We start from the raw sequence: 19,847 nt of genomic DNA, 5'->3' as shown, positions 1-19,847 counted from the left end.
CAGCTAACAACCTAGTCCCTACATACCTGCCTTTTCTCAAGGTCTGGCTCTAACAAGGTCAACTGTCTGGAAGAGGGAGCTGTTTGGGGCAGACGGGGCACTTTGTACCCTTAAGTCACATCACGTGAAAGACTAGCACTCCATCCTGCAAATGAGGCAAGAATTGAGCTCACCTTCATCTAGGAGGGTAGCTGCAGGAGGGATATTTTAAATGGCAAATGACATACCAGATACTTCTATGAAACTTTGGACTCTTGAGTCCCTCAATCTGGGTGTATCAAATGTCATGGCACTTCTTAGAGTTGTGAGCTCAGAGTGCTATCCAAACTTCATTTATTGACTCAGGGAGGAGTTTATTCCAAACCCAACAGCTCAGCTCTCCTACAAGCAGCTGCCTCCAAAGGAAGGGGGTGCTGTTCATTTTCCCCATCTGATCTCCTGCTCACTCTATCCACAAAGCCTCCCTGCTGCAAGGAACAGGCTATTTTCTTCCTCTCGAGCCTCATTCTCAATCTTCTCCATGGCAAGAAAGGTGATTGGATATTGGGATTTTAAATGGTTTTGTCTGAAAGCCATTTAAAATGGAGTTGAAATGTCAACGTGACCGGTATTGAGTGGAGATGGTAAGTGGAAATGAACTTGAAAGGAGAGACGAGGTTAGGAATCCTCATTGATAACTTGGAAGGGATGCCAGAGGTCCCCTGGCTCAGTCCTAAGGAATACAAAGGACCACCAGAATGATCCCCACCACTGTTTGTACAAATCCACCTAAAATTCGGCTTTTCAAAAATGCTTAGGGACATTTTGCTTCTGTACAATTGATCTGATTTGGTTTAGCAAATCTTTTTTTTTTTTTTAATATCTAGAGGTAAAATTTAGCTCATCCTTTTGACAATATTCACCACATTTAAATCCCCAGAGCCTGAGGCAGTAAGGTTTTACTGCACTTCGGAACAGAGCCCCGATGTATAAATTCTGCTTTCACTGTATTTTATGTCCTCTCTAACAAGGCTGTAAGAAATCCGCAAGCGGGGACGGGTTTGAGCCTCTGTGGCTTCCTGCACCATGTCGGACAGTCCCTCCCTGCCTCCACCCTGGCTGGGCTGCTTGTTTTTCACTCTGGGAAACCCTTGAACACAACCATATCCAGGTTCATTACCATCTGCGAAGATGAAGAGGCCTTTGACGATTCAGAGCGGCAGGTCCTGGGGGAAACCCCAGTGCACACATATGCTCACCTGATTCCCAATTTATATTGTGTGTTACCTGTGGGGAAAATTATAAGCAGCTCAGGCACCATCTCTCGTGCTTCCCTGTCCTCCCCTGGCTGCCCTGGGGTTTGTGGATGAGATTTTTCTTTCTGGTTTTTCTGTTTTGTTTTGTCCCTGGCTAGTGCTAAAGAGTCTGCTTCCCATCTGTCTCCTTCACATCTATTTTCTGTGTATATAGCTTCTGCTTTATAGCTTCTTCCTCATTATCTGAGATGCAGCCCCTCTTCCAACATGCCCATCCTCCACACACACACACACACACACACACACTTCCACAGACCTCCACCTGCCTCTGACAGCAAATCCCTGGCCTCCTCCTTGTCAGGGATTAGCTACATACTTACTCCCAAGTTCTAAAGACCAGGCAGGCCCTGGAGATCTCTGTACCAACTCCTCTGATTATGTGAGTGAGGGAACCAAGTCCAGGGGACAGAAGTGGCTCCCAGGAAATCAAGCCCTATCACAGTGCGGGGTCAGAGGGGGCTCACTCCAACCCCTGCCTGGCGCCCCTCCCAGGCTCTCTCTGCTGCCAAGTCCTCTCCTGGGTCCCCAAATTGCCCATCAGTGACAACCCCAACTCAGCCTCGGAATGGGGCTGAATTCATCCTTGAGATAGTCCTCCAATGACATGGACCACTGGTTGAGGTTGGTGGGGATTTCAAAGCATTTTTCTTTCAGTGACAAAAGTAAAGCATGGGCATGGAAAAAATATCAAACTTAAGTGTATATAGTCAAAGGCCAAAGTACGCTGCTTTCAATCTCTTCGTATTCCCCCTAGCCAGAGGCAACCATTTCTAATGGTTTGAGATCTTCGTCTATTCACAGATAGAAGAGTTCGGTTTGGTGTTGGGGGTGGGGGAGTCATACACAGGATCCTATTAAACATGCTAACTTTTTTTTCCCTTTGGCATACAATTGAGAGATGAAAATAAATTGATCCTAAATAAGTTCTTTTTAATGGACCTTATCTCTGGGTTTTTTCCGCATAGAAATTACAAGTCCTTCCCACATGCACCCTCCCCCCACACACTAAAAAACAAAAAAAATCCCCTCAAAACCAATATTTATCCTTCCTTCTCTGTACCACGTCTCTATCTCACACAAAATCATATCTTGGGGTATGGATTATATGGTATCGAATGGGCAACTTGTTCCAGTCCCTACTAGACCATCAGCTCCCTGCGGGCAGGGATCCTGTGCATCGTATCCATCCCTTTATCCTGAGGCTCCAGGAGGTAACCTGGCACATTGTAGACTCCAGTGAATGTTTCTCGAAGTAAACTGAGCTGGCCCATGCATCCCACACACTGCCCGCGCCATGCCCCCCAACCCTGCCCTCCATCCCTCCTGGTTATCGTTCTTCCAGCAACGGGGCCTGTCCTCACTGGATGGGCTCGAAGAACTGGCAGCTTGGCTTGTGCGGCAGGTGGTGTATAGATGTGGGGTGGTGGGGTCTCGGAAAACGTGTGTCCATATCACACTCGATAGTGGGGGGAGGAGGGGATGACATGTGGGAGAAAGCACCCGAGGCTTTCCTCTCCAAGGCTGGCAGAAAAATGAATGGGGGGGATGCCCTTGGCTTTTGGGGGGAAAAGGGTCTGGGGTGGGCCTGGCTTGGGCAGGAGCTCCTGGGCCTGGCTGCAGACACAGTCACACAGGGGGGCCTGCTGCCCTGGGGGACCAGGCTTCTGCTCAGGGCAGCCACAGGCCGGGGAAGCCAGCAGAGCTGAGGAGACAGCAAAGGGAGGCCAAGAAAGCCACCGGGAGAGCAACAAGGTGGAGAAAAGAGTCCGGGGTTTCCCTCTCCTGTCTACCTCTGACCAGCCTGTCCCTTCTTACTTTAGTGTCCCCATTTGTAAGGTGGAGCTGGTGGCCTTTGAATTGCCTGCATCACAGGGCTCCCGAGGGGGGCAGATACGACAGTGCAGGCACTTGCCTCAGCCCGGAGAGCTCAGCACACGACTCGGGGCCCCTGGCTGATAACAAGTGCTATGTGAATCCAAATGCTGTCGTGGCAACTGCCAGGTGGAAAGGTCTGACCCCAGCTTCTTGTCCTCTTTCCCCACCCAGGGCAAGCCTTCTACTCCCAGGTGCTGGAGAACTGCGAGGATGTGGCTGACTTCGACGAGGTAGGACACCCTGGGGGCCTCTCAAGCCCCGGCCCCTCCACCTGGACCCCTCTCGGGAGCCTTTGCACAGGAGAGTCCGATGCAGAGTGACTGACTCACAGAAGGGCAGTGTGGGCGCAGCCCATGGCTTTCTGCCCTCTGGGGGACTTTTATTCTCCAGAGAAAGGGCCCGCAGGTGTTGGAGGCCTAAAAGTGAGCCCCCGGCTAAGGGCCCAGCTGCACTCGGAGAGGGGCTTCCCTCCCCAGTTCCCTGGGCACGCGGAGGGCTCAGGCTAAGCCCACCTGGGCTTCCAACAAAGCCAGTCTCATTGAGATGTCACGCTTGTCTCTCTAAGAGCTATCGGGGTACCTCTCCCACTGTGTCTCCCCAAAAAGCTATTTTCCTTTTGAACCTCGGGCTCGGAGGGTCGAGTAAGTCATTTGCCCCTGTTAATGGCACCTTATCTCAGCGTTCCCACAACCCTGCCCTTATTCGGATGTGTGTTTGCGGGTGTAGTATATGTGTCATTCTCCGTTACCCCCATGTTCCTTCTCTCGCTCTACAACCATTCTGATGTGTTTAATGTGCATCTTTTGGTTTCCTGTGTGTTCTTATAAAATTTGTGCGGCTGTCTTGTGAGTATGTAACTTGTGTTTCCTTAAATGACGTTGTGTTACATATTTTACTTTACTTCACTGAGCAAGATGTTTAAGTTCCATCCACATTGCTACGTGAATCTGTTGCTTCTCCCTGCCGCACCATACTCTACGGCACGTCCAACACGTATGAGGGTGTTCAGCCATCCTGGTTTGTCTGGGACTGAGGGGGCTCCTGGGACACAAACCGGAAGTGATAAAATGGGAAAAATCCTGGTCTAACTGGGATGAGTTGGTCATCCTGCACATCCTTTACCTACTTACTCCTCCAGAGAGGAAACTCCAGCTTGCCTCTAACCACCTCCAACCATCAGAAAGGCAACGAATATTCTTATGCATGTCCCCTTTGGACTTCTGTGAACATTTCTCTGGAATATACCCCAGGACCTGAAATTGCTGGCTCACAAGATATTGATACGCTTAAGCTTACTCAGCACTGCCGTGGTCTACACTTCTACCAGCAATGCATGAGGATCCCTGATTCCCACTCCTTATCTACACCTACTGGTATTCAGCTTTCTGAGGTCTAATAGTGGTGCCTCATTGTCCTTTTAATAATACATTTAAAGTTTCCTCTTTTGTAAATTGCCTGTTCATATTCTTTGCCCTTTTTCCCTATGTGTGTAGCTGTCTTTTTCTTATTGATTTGCAGTAGCTTTTTTTATGTCTGAGATATCAACCCCTTGTTGGATTTAAAGATTGAAATTTCTGTCAGCCTGCCATCTATTACCTTTGTCCCCTCGCTGACTAGAAGTCCTTAATCTTGGTGTGTTTTCAAATTTTGCTGAAGACGTCTTTATACTCTTCTAGGTTACAGGTATATTTCCCTACATTTTCTGATTTATAATTGTAATTTTTTTACCTTGTATGTGGTTTTAGAGAGGGGTACAGTCTTATTTTTCTCCATATAAGAAACCACTTTTTTTTAACATCAATTTGCTAAACAATCAATCATCTTGTCTCCATTTAGGGTCTATGTCTTAGCCTTCTATTCTATCCCTTTAATCTGTTTGTCTGTTCTTGAACTTTACCACACTGTACTCATTAATATGGCATTTTTGTATGTCTTAGTATCTGATGAGGCAAATTCCCTCTGTTTACTCTTCTTTTTAAAGGGTGAACTATTTGTGGACCTCTATTCTTCCAGATAATTTTTAAATAAGCTTATCAAGTCCTTCCAAAAACCAACTGGAATTTTGATTAAGTTCCATTGGATTTAAAAATTGAGGAAGATGTCAATTTTTTATAAAATTAAATCATCTACTCAAACTATCCACCATCCTTTACTAGCATTTTTAAGTTTACTGCATGGAAGTTATATGATCTTGATTATTTGCCTTCTTTTTAAAACAAGATTTATTTATTTATTTTAGGGGGGTGGAGGAGGGGCAGAGAGAGAGTATATCCAAGCAGACTCCCACTGAGCAAGGAGCCCATGTGGGGCTCAGTCTCACAACCCATAAAACCAGGACCTGAGCCGAATCCAAGAGTGCCACCCAGGTGCCCCAATCTTGATTATTTCCTGGATGCTTTCTGGTTTTAGTGTTATCATGAATGGTGTCTTACTTTTACTACATTTTATAGTTGATTATTGCTGACCTAGAGAAATGCTTTCTCTTCCTTTAGAAGTCCCCCTTTTATCTGACAAACTTGATGAGGTCTCTTACTTGTTTTCATAGTTTGTTCTCTTTCTTATGTAGGTGATCATGTCATCTACAAAAAGAGGTTTTATCTCTTCCTTTCAGTCCTATCCCCTTACTTCTTTATCTTTCCATAGAGCATTGACCACAATCCCTAGTTCTGTTAGACAGTAATCGTGATTAATGGGCATCCTTTCTGTGTCTCCAGTATTGAAAGGAATAAGTGCATCTAAAGTTTTGTCATCATATATACTTGCTGTAATAGGATCTTACTATTTAACCTTGTCTAAATTTTTTGCTAAGAGTTTTTATTATAAAAGATTGTTGAACTTTAAAGTTTCTTCTGCATCTATTGAGACAATCATAACTTTGCTCCTTCAGCATATTCCATAATGTATTACTTTTAATACACTGTTATATTCAACTGGCAAATATTTTTATGCAGCATTTTTGCAGCTACGTTTGTACAATTTTCATCATTTGATAATGCATAAAGTTTTCTGGAACAACATGCATAAAATAGAGATTTGCTCTTCCTTGACCTTTTGGAAGAACCACATGTAATGGCCTCTAAGTCTGGATGGTTTTGGAAGGGGCCTCTTCGACCCCTTTTCAATTTCTCTGTGTCTTCTTGCACCAGTTTTGGATTTCTATATTTTTCTAGGCATTTTTACATTTCATCTAGGTTTTCAAATTTATTAGCACCTATTTGATTGTAAAGTTTTAAAAGTGTTTTAAAGTGTTTTTTGTGCCTATAGTTATTTCCCCTTTTTTATTCCATACTGCATTTATTTTTACCTTCGTTCTATTTTTCTGGTCTTGCTAAAGATCTGTTTATCTTACTAATCTTTGTAAAGAACCAGCTTTTGGCTTCGTTAATCTCTTCTGTTGTTCACCATTTCACTGATTTCTGCCTTTTTCTTAATCATTTCCCTTCTCCCTGTTTATTTTATTTTGCTCTGTGGCTCTTTTCCTAACTTCCTGAATTGAGTGCTAAGTCTGTTATTTTTAACTTTTCTTATTTCTTGATAAATGTATTTAAAGATATAAATTTTGCTCTATATTAACTGCATCCTACAAAAGTTTATATGTAGTATTTTCATTATCTTCAGATATCTTCAAATTATCTTCAAATTTTATTTAATCTTCAATTATCTTCAAAAAATATAAAATATTTTTTATATTCCTTTATAATTTTCTTTTAAACCTGAGTTATATAATAATGTTATTTAGGTTTCCAAATGTATATGACATGTTAGCTCCTTATTTTTTTTCATTTCTAGTTTTCTTGCATTATGATCAAAGAGCACAGTCTGTATGACTCTGATCCTTCAGAATTTATTGAGACCTCGATTATGGCCTCTATTCATGGTCATAAATGCTCCCTCTACCTAAAAGGAATGTGTTCAGTGGAGGGTTCTCTATAGAGTGTGATATAACTTCAGGCTTCTTAGTTATACTATCCAGTTCTTCACCTTTTCTGCTTATTTTTCTCTGCTAGATCTATCAGTTTCAAAAATGATTGCAATAAAATCTACTTCTACAATTGTAGATTTACATGTTTCTCCCTGTAGCTGTCAGTTGTTGCTTCATGTGTTTTGAGACTGTATTACTAGTAAGTTCTCTATGTTCATGATGGCTATATCTTCTTGTCTATTTTTCCTTTTCCTGGAACTTAATATCCTTCTTTGTCTCTTATGACATTTTTTGCATTACTTTCTAATCTGCCAGATGTTAAGATTATAATCTCAGCTAATTTTGGCTCATTTGCCTGCTATATCTCTTTCCATTCTTTTATTTTCTTGGTATATCTTTTTTCATGTTTCCATTTTCGGTATTTCTGTGCCTTTAAATTCAAGTGTGTCTTTTTAGGGCATGTATTTTTTTTTTTTTTAAGACTTTATTTATTTATTTGTCAGGGAGAGAGAGAGACAGAGAGAGAGCACAAGCAGGGGAAGAGGCAGGCAGAGGGAGAAGCAGGCTCCCCACTGAGCAAGGAGCCCAATGCGGGACTTGATCCCAGGACCCTGGGATCATGACCTGTGCCGAAGGCAGACGTTTAACCGACTGAGCCACCCAGGCGTCCCTAGGGCATGTATTCTTAGATTAAATTTTCTCTCCCAGCATGAGAGTCTCTGTGCTTTGATTAGTTTCATCTATTTACATCTATTGTAATTGTTGTTTTGCTTTTTATTTCTACTACCACCTTATTTTATATTTTCCATTTACTGTCCTTTTCATTTGTTTGTTTTCTTTTCTCCTTTCCAGCTTTCCATGGGATAGATCAGATTTTCTTTCATTAGGTGAAAGTTATACATTCTATTTTTGTTTCCAAGGTAGTCACCCTTTCTTGGTCACGTTTAGGTATCCCTGTTGATAGCTGGGAAACAAATCAGTAATTATAGTTCCCCTATCATGACAAGTATTGTAATACTCTCCTAGTCCACTTTGATTTTCCCTACCTCAGCCCACACCATCTAGGTTATACAATTTTCATTCTAGGTTCTTATGAATGTGTGTTCTCCTTTTCTTCTATTTGTCCTAGCCTTCTTTTTCTTTTTGAGGACAACAATGGTTTTCACCAAGATATCTGATCACCTTTACTTTTCTTATCTCTTGAAGCATCTCTTGGCATTGTTTTTTTCTTCTCATTTGAGTAGTTCCTCTAAAAGAAGTTTCAGTCTAGGACTTTGTGTAGCCAACCTTCTAAAGCTTTATAAATCTGAGAACAGTTTTTCATTTCTTCAAATTTGAATGAGACTTTCGCTAGATATAAAATTCGAGGCTCAAAGTTCTTTCCTTTACTTCAAAATATCAGTGCCTGTTGCTATTGAGAAGTCTGATGGCCATCTGGTTCTTGTACCTTTGCGTGGGATCTTTTCTTCCTCCCTGGGGAAAAAAAGCATAATTCCTTTTTCTTTGATAGCCTCAAATTTTATGATAATGTGTCTAACTGTGGGGTCTCTTATCTCTCCTGTTTTGCTCTATTTTGTGAGCTCTTTTCAAATCCGAGGCTTTTCGTCTTTCATATATTATAGAATATTCTCTCTCCATTATTTTTTTCAAATATTCCTTCCATTTAGTTTTTATATTGTTCTCTTCTCTGCACCCCATGTTATCAAATGCTGCTACTTCTACCTCTAGCTGCCATTTCTTTGCTTTTATATTTTTTCGTCTATCAGTCCTTTCCTGCTGTTTTCTGAGGGAGTTCTTCAAAACGATCTCCCAATTTACTAATTTGTTCTTTTTTTCTTAAGATTCCTTGTTCTTGTTTTATATTGCTAATAAATGTCTTTATGGTCCATTTGTCCTAATGATCCTGCCCCCGTTGGTATATACTGTTCAGTGTGTTGTCTTGCCTTTATAAGAAATGTCTCTCCAAGTGTTTGTTTACTTCGCCCAGTTCAAGTGCTCCTGCTATCAGCTACGCTATCTGCTGTCCGGTACTGGTGAAGCACCAGAGGCCAGCTCGGTCAGGCCCTGGGGGTTGAAGGGCAGGCGTGAGCACTGTTGGGGGGGGGGTGGGCTAGTCACCACAGAAACAGGCAAGGTCTCATCTCTAAGCCTTAAGGAGAAACACGGTGGACGGAAAGCAGGCTAGATTTTTAACCAACTAGTTTTGAGGTTGCACTGAGAGGTGGTCCATGAACACCTATTTTTGTCAATCCTCATCCCAGTAGGGCTGTTGTCACCATTTTATCAGTAAAGGAGAAGGCAACGATCACCCCAAGGTAAGGCCAGGGATCAGTAAAAGCAGAACTGATGAAGATTTCTTCCCACCCATTGTCCCACTGCCGAGTCTGCTCCCTGGCCTCCCCTGGGCAGCCTCCATCCCCCCTCCCGACCCAGATCAGCTCAAAGAGGCTTTGGTCTCTCGTTCCTCACAGTTGTTTGTCTGTTTGTTTGTTACTTCCTAGAATCCATATTTCCTTCCTGCTTCTAGAGTTTCTCCAGGATTGATTCTGGGGTGAGAACCAGCAGTCCTAAGTTACCATCCTGGCATGAAACAGGAGTTCTGCTATGCCCCCCCCCCCCCAGAATAGCTTACCCCTTCTTTCTTGAGGTTTGTTTCTAATCTTTGGCTCAGCTGGGCTGGGAAGGGCCTCATGGCAGACTGTTTCCTTTGAAGCTGGTATTTAGCTGAGCAGCCACCAGGCTGAGAGGCCCCCCAGAACCCATCTCCTCCTCACATTGGGCCCATCTCACATAGTGTGGCTGTGTCTGTAGGCCCAAAGCTGCAGGCACAGGGAAGCAAGGCCTTGACCTTCTCTCCTGCGCTCAAGAGTAACCATTGACCATCACAGCCGGCAGCCTGTGCCCTCCACAAGGACAGTTCTGTTCTAGACATCTCCCCTCCTGGCTATGTGACTTTGTGTGTTTCTAAGCCTCTGTTACCCATCTGTCAAATGGGACTGATGATAGGTATGAGGTCTCTTTGTCAAATGATGAACAAAATGAAGGGTGGTGGTGACAGTGGAACCATGGCTGCCTACTATGCCAGCATCTTGGCCTTGGGCTTGCCCCACTATGCAACCTATGCTTCCTTCCCCTCCCCACTCCATCAGTCAGGGCCCCGAGAGGAGGGGTTGGTTGAATGGAGACACAGGAGCCTGGCTCAGTCTCTCACAGTCCTGCCTCCCTGGGCCTCTGCCCCCAATCATCCAGGCAGAGCATCTGACTCCTTCTTTATCATCAAGTCTCCCAGGGGACTTGTCTGCCCAGGCCTCAGCCGGTGAGCAACCTGATGCCTCTCCCAAGGGCGCAGCTGCCCCTTTCCATTAACTGCTCCTCGGGACACCTGAGCCACAGGTATACATGACATTCAAAGTTAATCACCGTGTCCTTCCTCTTCCTGATGCTGCCCAACACGGGGCAAGTGGAGAGTCAGTCCCTGCCGGCCCCAAGCACAAGCACGGGGCAAATTTTGAGTACTTCCTGTGTGCCAGGCTAGGATACCCCAGAGGGGGAAGCAGGCTCAACAGCTCATGAGGATCCATGTAGGAACTTGGGCACGGGGGAGTCTCTGGTTCCATGGCGAGAGTGGGGAGTGGGCAGATGTCGGGGAGTAATAAGCAAAAGCACATGGCCAGAGTCAGAGAGTAGTCTCAAGATGGGGAGAAGTGGTCCTCACCTGGGGAAAGCCCTACCCACCCATGAGCTGACTAGGAAGTTTCTGGTTGTCACAGCGGGGAACCCACTGGCACTTCATGGAATGGGGGCCAAGCATGCTAAATGACTTGCAAAGCTCAGGCCCTCCCACACTGCAGGGACTTGCCCATCACTTCCCCGGGGAAGCCCCATCTGACAATCATGGCGGCAGCTTCCAGAAGCAGCACTGCTTCCTGAGCAATCCTCTTCCGTCCAATCTCCACAGCAACCTACAGATGATGAAGCTCAGGCTCAGAGAGTATGTATCCATCCCAAGGGCTGTAAGTAGCAAAGCCAGGGCTCTAAGTCCATGCTTAGATTAGATTAGAAACCCACTCTGGATGCAGCAGTAGGAAGCTACTCCTGGGCCTGACCCCCAACACCCTCGCAAGGCCTTGTTTGGGGGTCTTTCCATGCCCCCTGCCACCATTCCTCCGTCTGAGAAGTGGCCAGCAGTCTGGCTGCCACTGGTCAGCACTGCACTCCCATCAAGCGGGGGAGGCAGCCCTCCACCCCCTGCTCACGGAGGGCCCAGGGGCCTGGGTCAGCTCGGCCCCCAAAGAGAGCCTGGAACTGACCACATGCTTACACCTGTCTCTCCAGACTGGGGTGGACAAGTCCTAAACTTCCTTGCTGGTCCCTGAAAGAAACAGCCTGTCTGTAGTTCTAGAACAAGCTGGGGAAAAGGATCTCATTGGTCCCTTGCAAAACTTCTGAAGGCCTCTTGGCTTTTTAGAAAGTCTCTTTTCTCACGTTTACTGTGCCCAGAGCCTTCGAAAATCAGCTCAGTGAGGTACAAAGCACATCGGCCTGGGAGTCGTGAGAACTGGTCTACAGTCCTCACTGAAGTATTAACAAACTCTGTGGCCACTCAACCTCTCGGGACCTCAGATTCCCCTTTTGTAAAATGGGGAGATACTCCCTGTTCTGCCTGCCTTGCAGGACAGATGCATGGCTGAAAAATGAAATAAAAGACAAGATAGCAAATGTCTCTCCCTTCTCTGCCCAGACAAGGGTGAGAGGGGCTGCTGTGGGCTGGGCCGAGGAACCTGAGTGGGGAGGAGGTGGCCTTGGAAGAAAGACAATTCTTCAGACAACAATGGGTGGAAACAGAACCTGGATGTGGTGTCTCCTTTCCCTGAGGCTGGAACCTGAGACCCTGCATTTAACCTACAGCTCTGGAGGAGGGAGGGAGCGGGGTGGGGTGGGGGGAAGGAGAGACAGACTTTGTGCCAGGCCAGCAGCTAGCAGAGAACCCTGCTCTGGGGGAATGAGAGTGGTCACACTGAGCCCACCCCAAGCCAGTCTGATTTGGCTCTAAGCCAGGCCTACATGGACCAGACTCCAGAGGAGAGGCCACGGCAGCAACAGTACTTGTAGGAATAAGAAGAAGAGTAGCTGCTATATCCTGAGCACCTAGTGTGTGGCAGGATGGGCTGAGAGCTTCACACAAGCATTATAACTCACTGGGTTAGTATCATTCCAGGTGATAAGTCACCACAATCAGGATTTGAACCCAAGTCTATCTGATCCCAGAGCCTATGGTCACTTGCAAAGTGAACCTGCCCTCAAGGGGCTCAGTCCAGTGGGGAGATGGACCCAGTACAGACAAAGATGGACCATGGGTCTTTTGGACTCAGAGGAGGGAGACGTCATCAGCCTGGGGGTGGGGTGGACAGGGACAGATTCCTGCCCACGTCACTTGTACCTGGAAGTCATGGGCTGTGAGCTCCATGGGGCCAGGAATCTACCTGTCTGGTTCATCAATGGCCTGGTACCCAGCACAGGGCACAAGGAATATTGCCAAGTGAAAGAATGAACCCAACTTGAGTCTTGGGTCTTTAAATTCCCAAGACACTCTCTTTCCATTGCATTCTAAAGCTTTGCAGCACATTCCAATTCCCCCCCCCCCCAAATCTGGAGGACTGTCCCTTTAAGTTCATCATCTTGCTGATTTAGGATGGTTTCCGACCTAGTGAGTGACGAAGTTCAGGATAATCCAGGTCATTCCCCAGCCCGCATCAGAGAAACCTTTCCATGGGTCCTAGATCTCTGGGGCTGATAGGATGCAGAACTCTACCACCCTGGCCAGCACCTGCCAGGTCAAGGCCAAGCCGTGAGCTGGCAATCTAGGTCACGGCTCTACATTCCCAGGGATCCTGAGACCTCCTCCTCCCAAGAAAGGTCATCCTTTCCTCCTCCTGCCCCTAACACTTGCCACCTTACTTCTGTCAATGTTCCTATCATGGGCGCCAATTTCAGGTCTGTGTGTGTCTCCAGAACTATCCAGGAGCTCCCGTAGAACTAGGAAACACCCCTGCATTCTGTACTGCCCACAGTGCCATGTACAAAGCCTGGCACAAGGAGGTGCTTAGCAAACACAGAAGGTGCTCAGAAAACATTTGCCCTTGAATGGGGCTTGCTGGCTGGTGACATCTTGAGTGGCAGTGTTTGGCTTAGCTACTATCTGAGCCCCCCAGAGTGTTTGGAGGCTGACATGGCGTGGAATCTTAAATGCTGTGTGGATTCCCTTGGCCCAGTCTCTGGGCCACCAATGTTCAGGGCACCTCAGAAATAGAAGGCACAACTTTCAGCTGTTGTGGCCATGGGAAGGGAATCACGCTGGTGCTGTCTCAGGCTGGAGAAAGGCCCTTTGTTCCCAGAAGCCTCCTGCAGTCCCTACAGTGCCATCCCCAAGAATGCCAGCCCTTGCCCTGGCTCCTGGAACTAACAATATAAGACTCACTATGATAAGCCGCCATGCTGGTCACCCTCTTACCCTGGACTGGGTTCTGTGCCAAGTTCTGTGCTTCATCAGCCTCACAATCACCCCAAGAACCAGTACTGTGACCGTCACCCTCACTTTACAGAAGAGTAAGCTGAGGTGTGGAGAGGTGAACTAGCCCACCTGAGCTCACCCGCCTGCAGCCCAGGCAGCCATTTGAGGCCCATTTATTGTCTACTGTGTGCCAGGTCCCATGCCAGGTGTAGGGAGACCTCCGTGAAGAAGACAAGACTGGGCCTGTCCACTCTGCTCCTGCTCTGAGCTGCTCTGAGAGCAACAGTCGAGCTATCCCTGGAGTTCTTGGGGCAACAGAGGGAGAGGGAGCCATGCTTGAGGCTGCCTCCACCACCAACCGGTGTGTGGAGAGGCAAGGCCTGGGGCATGGAGCCCAGCTCTGCCACTGATGTCAGCCTCCCTGACATGAGTCTGACTCTTAGAGAGACGGCATGGGATAAAGTCACAGTCATCTGGTGCTGCAGAACGAACCACCCCATTCTCCACATTTTAGGGTTTCTCGTGATTCTGTGGGTTGGCTGGGCTCAGCTGGGCAGTTCTTCTGCATCCAGCTGGGAGGGCAGTTGGTGCTGACTATTGTCTGGAGCACCTTGGGTCTCCCTGTGGCCTCGTGTTCTCCAGGATCTCTCTCCACGCACTCTCTCCAGCACGGTAGCTTCGACTTCTGTACCTAGTCATTCACTTCTGAGAGGGCCTGGCTCTTATCTCAACCACTAAGCTATATGACCACTTACTAGCTGAATTACTTTGGTCAAATCCGCTCTGAGCCTCAGTTCCCTCATCTGCAAAGCGGGGATTAAATTATATAGTATGTGTAAAGTGTGGCGCCAATGCCCAGCACATGGTCAGCACTCAATAAATAAACGTTTTTGTTGCTGTCAATCTAGAAGGATGGTCAGAGCTGCAGACCCCCTCTGAGATTCAGCCTCAGCTAATCTCCCTGGCCTCAGGACAGGGTGCAGTGTGGGAGCTCAAGCCCCGAGCTAAGTATCAGGAGACTTGAGTTCCAATCCTGCCTCCACCCCCAACCAGCTATGTGTCCCACAACACCTCTCACACCCTCCACCTCCCCATGGACAAAAGAAGCACATCTTGGCCATGTTGCTGTGAGCCTCGGTTATTAGCGAAAAGCACTCTGAGAAGAACCGAATTCTCCCCAGGTGTGCTCTCCGGGTTCTGAGGGGGCATGCACAGGCCCGGGAGCTCCGCAGCCCCCACACCTCCCCTGTGGTCCTGCTGCACTCCATACACGTCAGTACACATCACCCCAACTGGTGGAAAGGAAGTAACAGCAAAAAGTGAGAAGACAATGAGAAATAACACTTTTTCCGGTAAAAGAGAAATGGGACATCAACAGACCAAGGCAGAAGAGGTGGTCAGAGAGTGATGGAGGGAGAGGGAGAGGCGGTGGAGGGCCAGGGAGGGGTGAGGGTCAGCCCCCGACAGTCTGGTAGAAAGTCCCCACAAGGAAAAGCAAAACAAAACAAAGTAAGTCATGCCTCTAATTTCTGCAGTGTTGTGTCGCTTACAAAATCCACCTGTGTGATCTCATTCGGTTCTTTCCACAGCCCCGGGAGGGAGGTATGGTCACCCTCATTTCATCCACGAGGGAGCCGAGGCACCGTGGCAGGAGTGGCCTGCAATCCCTAAGCCAGGTCGTGGCAGAGCCAGGGCGGGACCTCTTAGCTGTCAGAGGAGCTAAGAGAAGTGACAGAGGGTGTGTCCTTCAGAAGTCGGCGAGAGGGGTCCTTGCGTGTCCTGCTCACCGCTGTTCCCAGAGTCAGGAGGTATTCGCTGCGCGCGGGAAGGCGGCAGCGGCCCAGGTGGGGCTGGAAATGCTGCACGGGCCACAGCCGGGGGACTCTGAGTCCGGCAGGTGCTTCGCGGTGCCGCGTTGCAACGCCCTGCGTGCTCCTCGTCGAGGCAGGTGCGGGAGGGAGAGGAAGCTGGCGCCTGACTTCCGTGGGCGGGGCCTGCCCGCAGACCCGGATGCAGGCGCGCGAGCAGGCGCCTGGCCGCTCCCCAGCCCACGCCCGGAGCCCCACAGACGCCGTGGAATCGGTCTCAAATGCAGCGTGGGCCGAGGGCGTGTTAAAAGCTTCTGGAAGGGATTCTAGGGTGAGGGCAGGATGGAGGACCACTGAGAGAGGGAGAGAGACCGAGACCCGGAGAGAAACTGATAAAGGTCGGAATGGAGGCGGTGAGGAGCAGAAAGCAGGGCAGCCAGCGGAAGAGAACAGAGAAGGGGAGGCGGGCATGGGAGGTAGAGAAGTGAGGGACGGGAGTGAGCAAGGAGGGGAGTCAGAGGCGCGAGCTGGAGGACTCCCTCAGGACTAGCCTCCTCTTCGCCCACCAAAGCCCCTGGGACCGCCTTCGTCCCGGCGTCCTCAGTCACTGACCCCCCACCCCAGCGACGCTGGAGCATCTGCTCCTCCTGTCCCCTCGTCCTGGGGCTCCTTCCTGGAAACACTGAATGTGGTATATTCCCGAAAGGGCCCCCCCACGCTGTGCATCCAGGCCTTTCCTGCGGAGTCTCCTGTGCAGGCGGCCTACCCAGACCCCCCTACGCTCTGTTCGGTGCATCGGCCCATGGCGACCAGCTCCGTGTTCCTGTCACACGCACCCCCTCCCCCCGGCCCAGTAAACTGCACCCCAATCACTAGGCAAGTCAGTGCCTGGTGGCGAGCAAGCAGAAGTCCCAAGCAGCTTCCTTCTCTGGGTCCCTTTTCCTCTAAATGACTTCTGCTGATCCTTTGTGTTCAGTTCATTAATGTCACTGCTCAGCACCCTTTCCTGTCATGGCGCCACTGCCACAGTGACCTCCTTTATCTCCTAATCGTCCTCTCCTTCCAAAGTCGAGACCCCACCCGCACACCCTCAGGTGGAGCAAACACCCACCCCCTTCATCCCACAGAAACAAATCTCGAAATCTCGGAGGCTCCCCAGGCCTCTCCCCTCGGCACTGTGGCTGGTGAGTTGGGCCTTCACGAGCTAGCTTATTTCCCTGCAGCTCAATTAAAAGCAACTTCATTAAGAAAACCACACACTTGGCAGAGCTGGAGGCATGCAGCTGGAGATCTTACAGCAGGAGCAAAAGCCACTTAATGAGGCCTGCAGGCCGGGGTGGGCTGCCTGCTCATCCTGCCCTTCTGGGTCCATGGCCTCCAAAGTCCTCCCCAGGCCCCACTCAGAACCCTCTCCCTCCCCGGCCTCCAACCTTTCTCCGTCCACTGCTTCTTCCTCTCTCACCTGCCCACTCCAGCTGAATCCTCCCCGGGACTGAAGAGAATAACAGGAGGCCTTTTTCCTGAGACAGGCCCTGCCCACACTGTGCAGTGACCTGCCAAGCTGGTTTGGCGCCCCCCAAACCCCTGGGCCCCCAGTATGGGAGAAGGAAGCTTTAGAATGGCTTGCGGGGCCAGCTCTCAGAGGATCCCCAGGGCCTGCTCGGCCACCAACAACAAAGTTCTCTGAATCATGTTCCTTCTGTGCGGCCTGGCTTCCCTGTGTATGAAACAGAGAACACGGGAGCAGCCTCTTGGGTTGGAATAGAGACTAAATAAATTAGTGCATCTAAACCACTCAGCCCCCTGCATAATGAAAAGTTCTCTACAAATGGCAGCTATTATTAAGATTATTATCGTTATTGTTTATTTCTAGCCTACTGAGCAGTCTGGATTGGAAGGGGTATAAAAATGAAACAAATTTAGAAGTCACTGCCTTCCAGCTGTTCTGTCAAAATCCCCATCGATACCATCTCTTAGCGACATCGTGAGCAGACCTCAGAGCTTTCTGGTAATCTTCAGTTATTCACAGTCCAGTCCAGGAAGGCTTGCTGTTCCAGTCTGGCATCTCCTTTGAGCCTGGGCCTGGTCTTCTCGTTTCTGTCAGCCTTGTGGCTCCAGACACGGAGTGGGACAAGGACACCTGCTCTGGCCCTCAGCATCCTCTAGCCGCTCCAGCCCAGGGTCGGGGACATGGTCTGATTCTAGGGGCACTGCCATGGGTGTAGCCCCTCCTTGTGGTGTGACAGCTTCTCTGGCAAGCTCCAACCAGCTCTGGAAGCTGTCAGCACGGCCGGCCTGCAAACGCTAGCTGTCTCAGAGAGCGCCGTGTGGGTGGGTCCTGTGGGGAACCTGAGAGGGCCTCACCACACCATACGGATTCCCAGCCTAGGACTCCTGACTCCACCCCACCTCAGCTCCTGCCGCTGGGGGCATAGCCCTGCAGCCTCACCCAAGCTGAGGACCCTTCCCCTGGAGGGCAGGCTTGGGTGGAAGGTCAGCAGGCTTGCTGAGCCTGGCTCCCCTTCACAGCACCCCCGCGGCCCCACAGAGCAGAAACCACATACTTGACACACCTAGCGGTGGCATGTCAAACTAGTTATGGCCACCGCCTTGCCCAAGGTGGCCCGCGGGTCTCCCTAGAGGCTTGGGGGACGGACCAGTCAGTCCACTGCCCTGGCAGATGTTATTGGGAACTTGCATGTTAGGCTCCCCTTCCTACAGGTGCCTCAACCTCTCTGAGCAATTGTCCTAGGAAGGGGCCACAAAAACGCTGGGCCTAGGATATTACTGTTGCCATCTTTCCCTTCCCCAGTCTTCTTTACACCCCAGGAAGAAGGAGGAGCGCTGGGGTGGTGGTTGGGGGTAGCAGGCCTTTGAGGAAGCCCTGAGGCAGGCACCTGGTTCTGCCTGTTGGCAGCTCTCTTTAGAGAATGGGGTACTTAGCACCTCTAGCCTCTATTTTGGGCCCTCCTTGACATTTCTAGGGCATCAGGAAAAATCCCACTCAACTTCCTGCTCATCATGATTATCAATTTAATAATGAAGCCAAGATCAGGTCATGATCTCAGGGTCCTGGGATCGAGTCCCGCGTCGGGCTCCTTGCTCAGCGGGGAGCCTGCTTCTCCCTTTGCTCCTCCCCCTGCTCGTTCTCTCTCTCTCTGATAAATAAATAAATAAAATCTTAAAAAAAAAAATAACGAAGCCAAGATAGAAGTGGTGAGGGTAAATTTAGAAACAGCGTGCTGGAAACAGGCCGCCCGTCCTCTGTGGGACTGACCCTAATAACACTGAACAGCTAAAGTCTGTTCCCAAAGTTAACATTGCCAGTGTGAGGAGTGATTTGACCTGAATGGGGGGCCTAGGACCTCCCACTCAAGGCAGAGCTTGGGCCAGCCAAAATGCTTCTGTCAGGAGAGAGCTAGAAGCTTACAGTTCCACTCAGCACACAGCAAAAACCAAGCCCATGCCCACAATCCTTGCTGTTACCCTGGAGCCCACTCCATCCTGGCTGCACCACCCACTCCTGAGTGCACCCCAGGAATTGGGCTGAGACTCAGAAGTCCTGGTTAGCCCTAGGTTCTTGCACTCACCATATGACCTTGGGTAGGTCACTGGACCTCTCTGAGTGCCATCTTTGAAAGAGGAATGGGTCACGATACCCATGTTACAAGGGGGTGCTTGGAATTATATGAGATTCTAGGTGTGAACTTTATCCCTGTGGGGCACTGGGTCCATGTGGAGGGCCACCTTACCAGGGATCTGCCTCCTACTCGTCATACCCTTTCATTTCCATCTAAGGCCACAGCTGTCTCTCTCTCCCTAGACCTTCCGGTGGCCAGTGGCCAGCAGCATCGACAGCAATGAGATACTTGAGATTCAGATCTTCAACTATAGCAAAGTCTTCAGCAACAAGTAAGTGTGGGGTGGGAGAGGTGGGGCCTGAAGGGACTGGGGGCCTGCCCTCCTCCTTGGGCTACCCTGTCTTTTGGGCTTAAAAGGGGACTCACACCCCCAGCCTACTCTGGACTGACTGTCGAAGAACCCCCTCCTTGCTCTCTCATATTGTCCTTAGAGTCCCTCATCGCTTCTCGGCCTTTTGGCTAAGATCAAGTGTCCTTAGAGTCCCTCAGCCCTCCCAAACATTGTCAGCCAAGAACACCCTACCCTCCCATTCACTCCTTCTGTCCCCAGCCCCATCTCAGCTTCCTATCCCCTTCTTTAAGTCTCCCGCTTTATACCATCCTGGGTGACAGTTACCCAGCAGAGGAGTTAACAGAATGGCTGATAATGTACTCCAATAGACCATCTGTAGCCTTGAGGGCAAACTTGCCACACCTGGGAAGACTGAGAAGCTCTGAGGCAGTTGGGTGCAGTGGTTTGGGAATCAGGAAAGCCTGATCTCAGATTTCAAGCTCAGTCATCTACTGTGTGACCCT

At 49.1% G+C, this 19,847-nt stretch overlaps 1 protein-coding gene across 2 annotated transcripts in view; it reads left to right on the top strand.

Moving 5' to 3' along the window:
* Positions 1-19,847, top strand: part of OTOF (otoferlin) — a 92,635-nt gene that overhangs the window by 11,916 nt on the left and 60,872 nt on the right. For both annotated transcript variants that reach the window (XM_032391664.1, XM_032391663.1), the window contains exons 2-3: positions 3,342-3,400; positions 19,235-19,323. In XM_032391664.1, the coding sequence (XP_032247555.1) occupies positions 3,342-3,400; positions 19,235-19,323 (148 nt within the window). The remainder of the gene's footprint in view (positions 1-3,341; positions 3,401-19,234; positions 19,324-19,847) is intronic.

This window comes from Phoca vitulina, unplaced genomic scaffold (assembly GCF_004348235.1).
Source record: "Phoca vitulina isolate PV1807 unplaced genomic scaffold, GSC_HSeal_1.0 scaffold63, whole genome shotgun sequence".
Classification (NCBI taxonomy): Eukaryota; Metazoa; Chordata; class Mammalia; order Carnivora; family Phocidae; genus Phoca; species Phoca vitulina.
The sequence above is the reverse complement of the archived record's forward strand: the minus strand, read 5'-3'. Positions and strand labels throughout refer to the sequence as shown.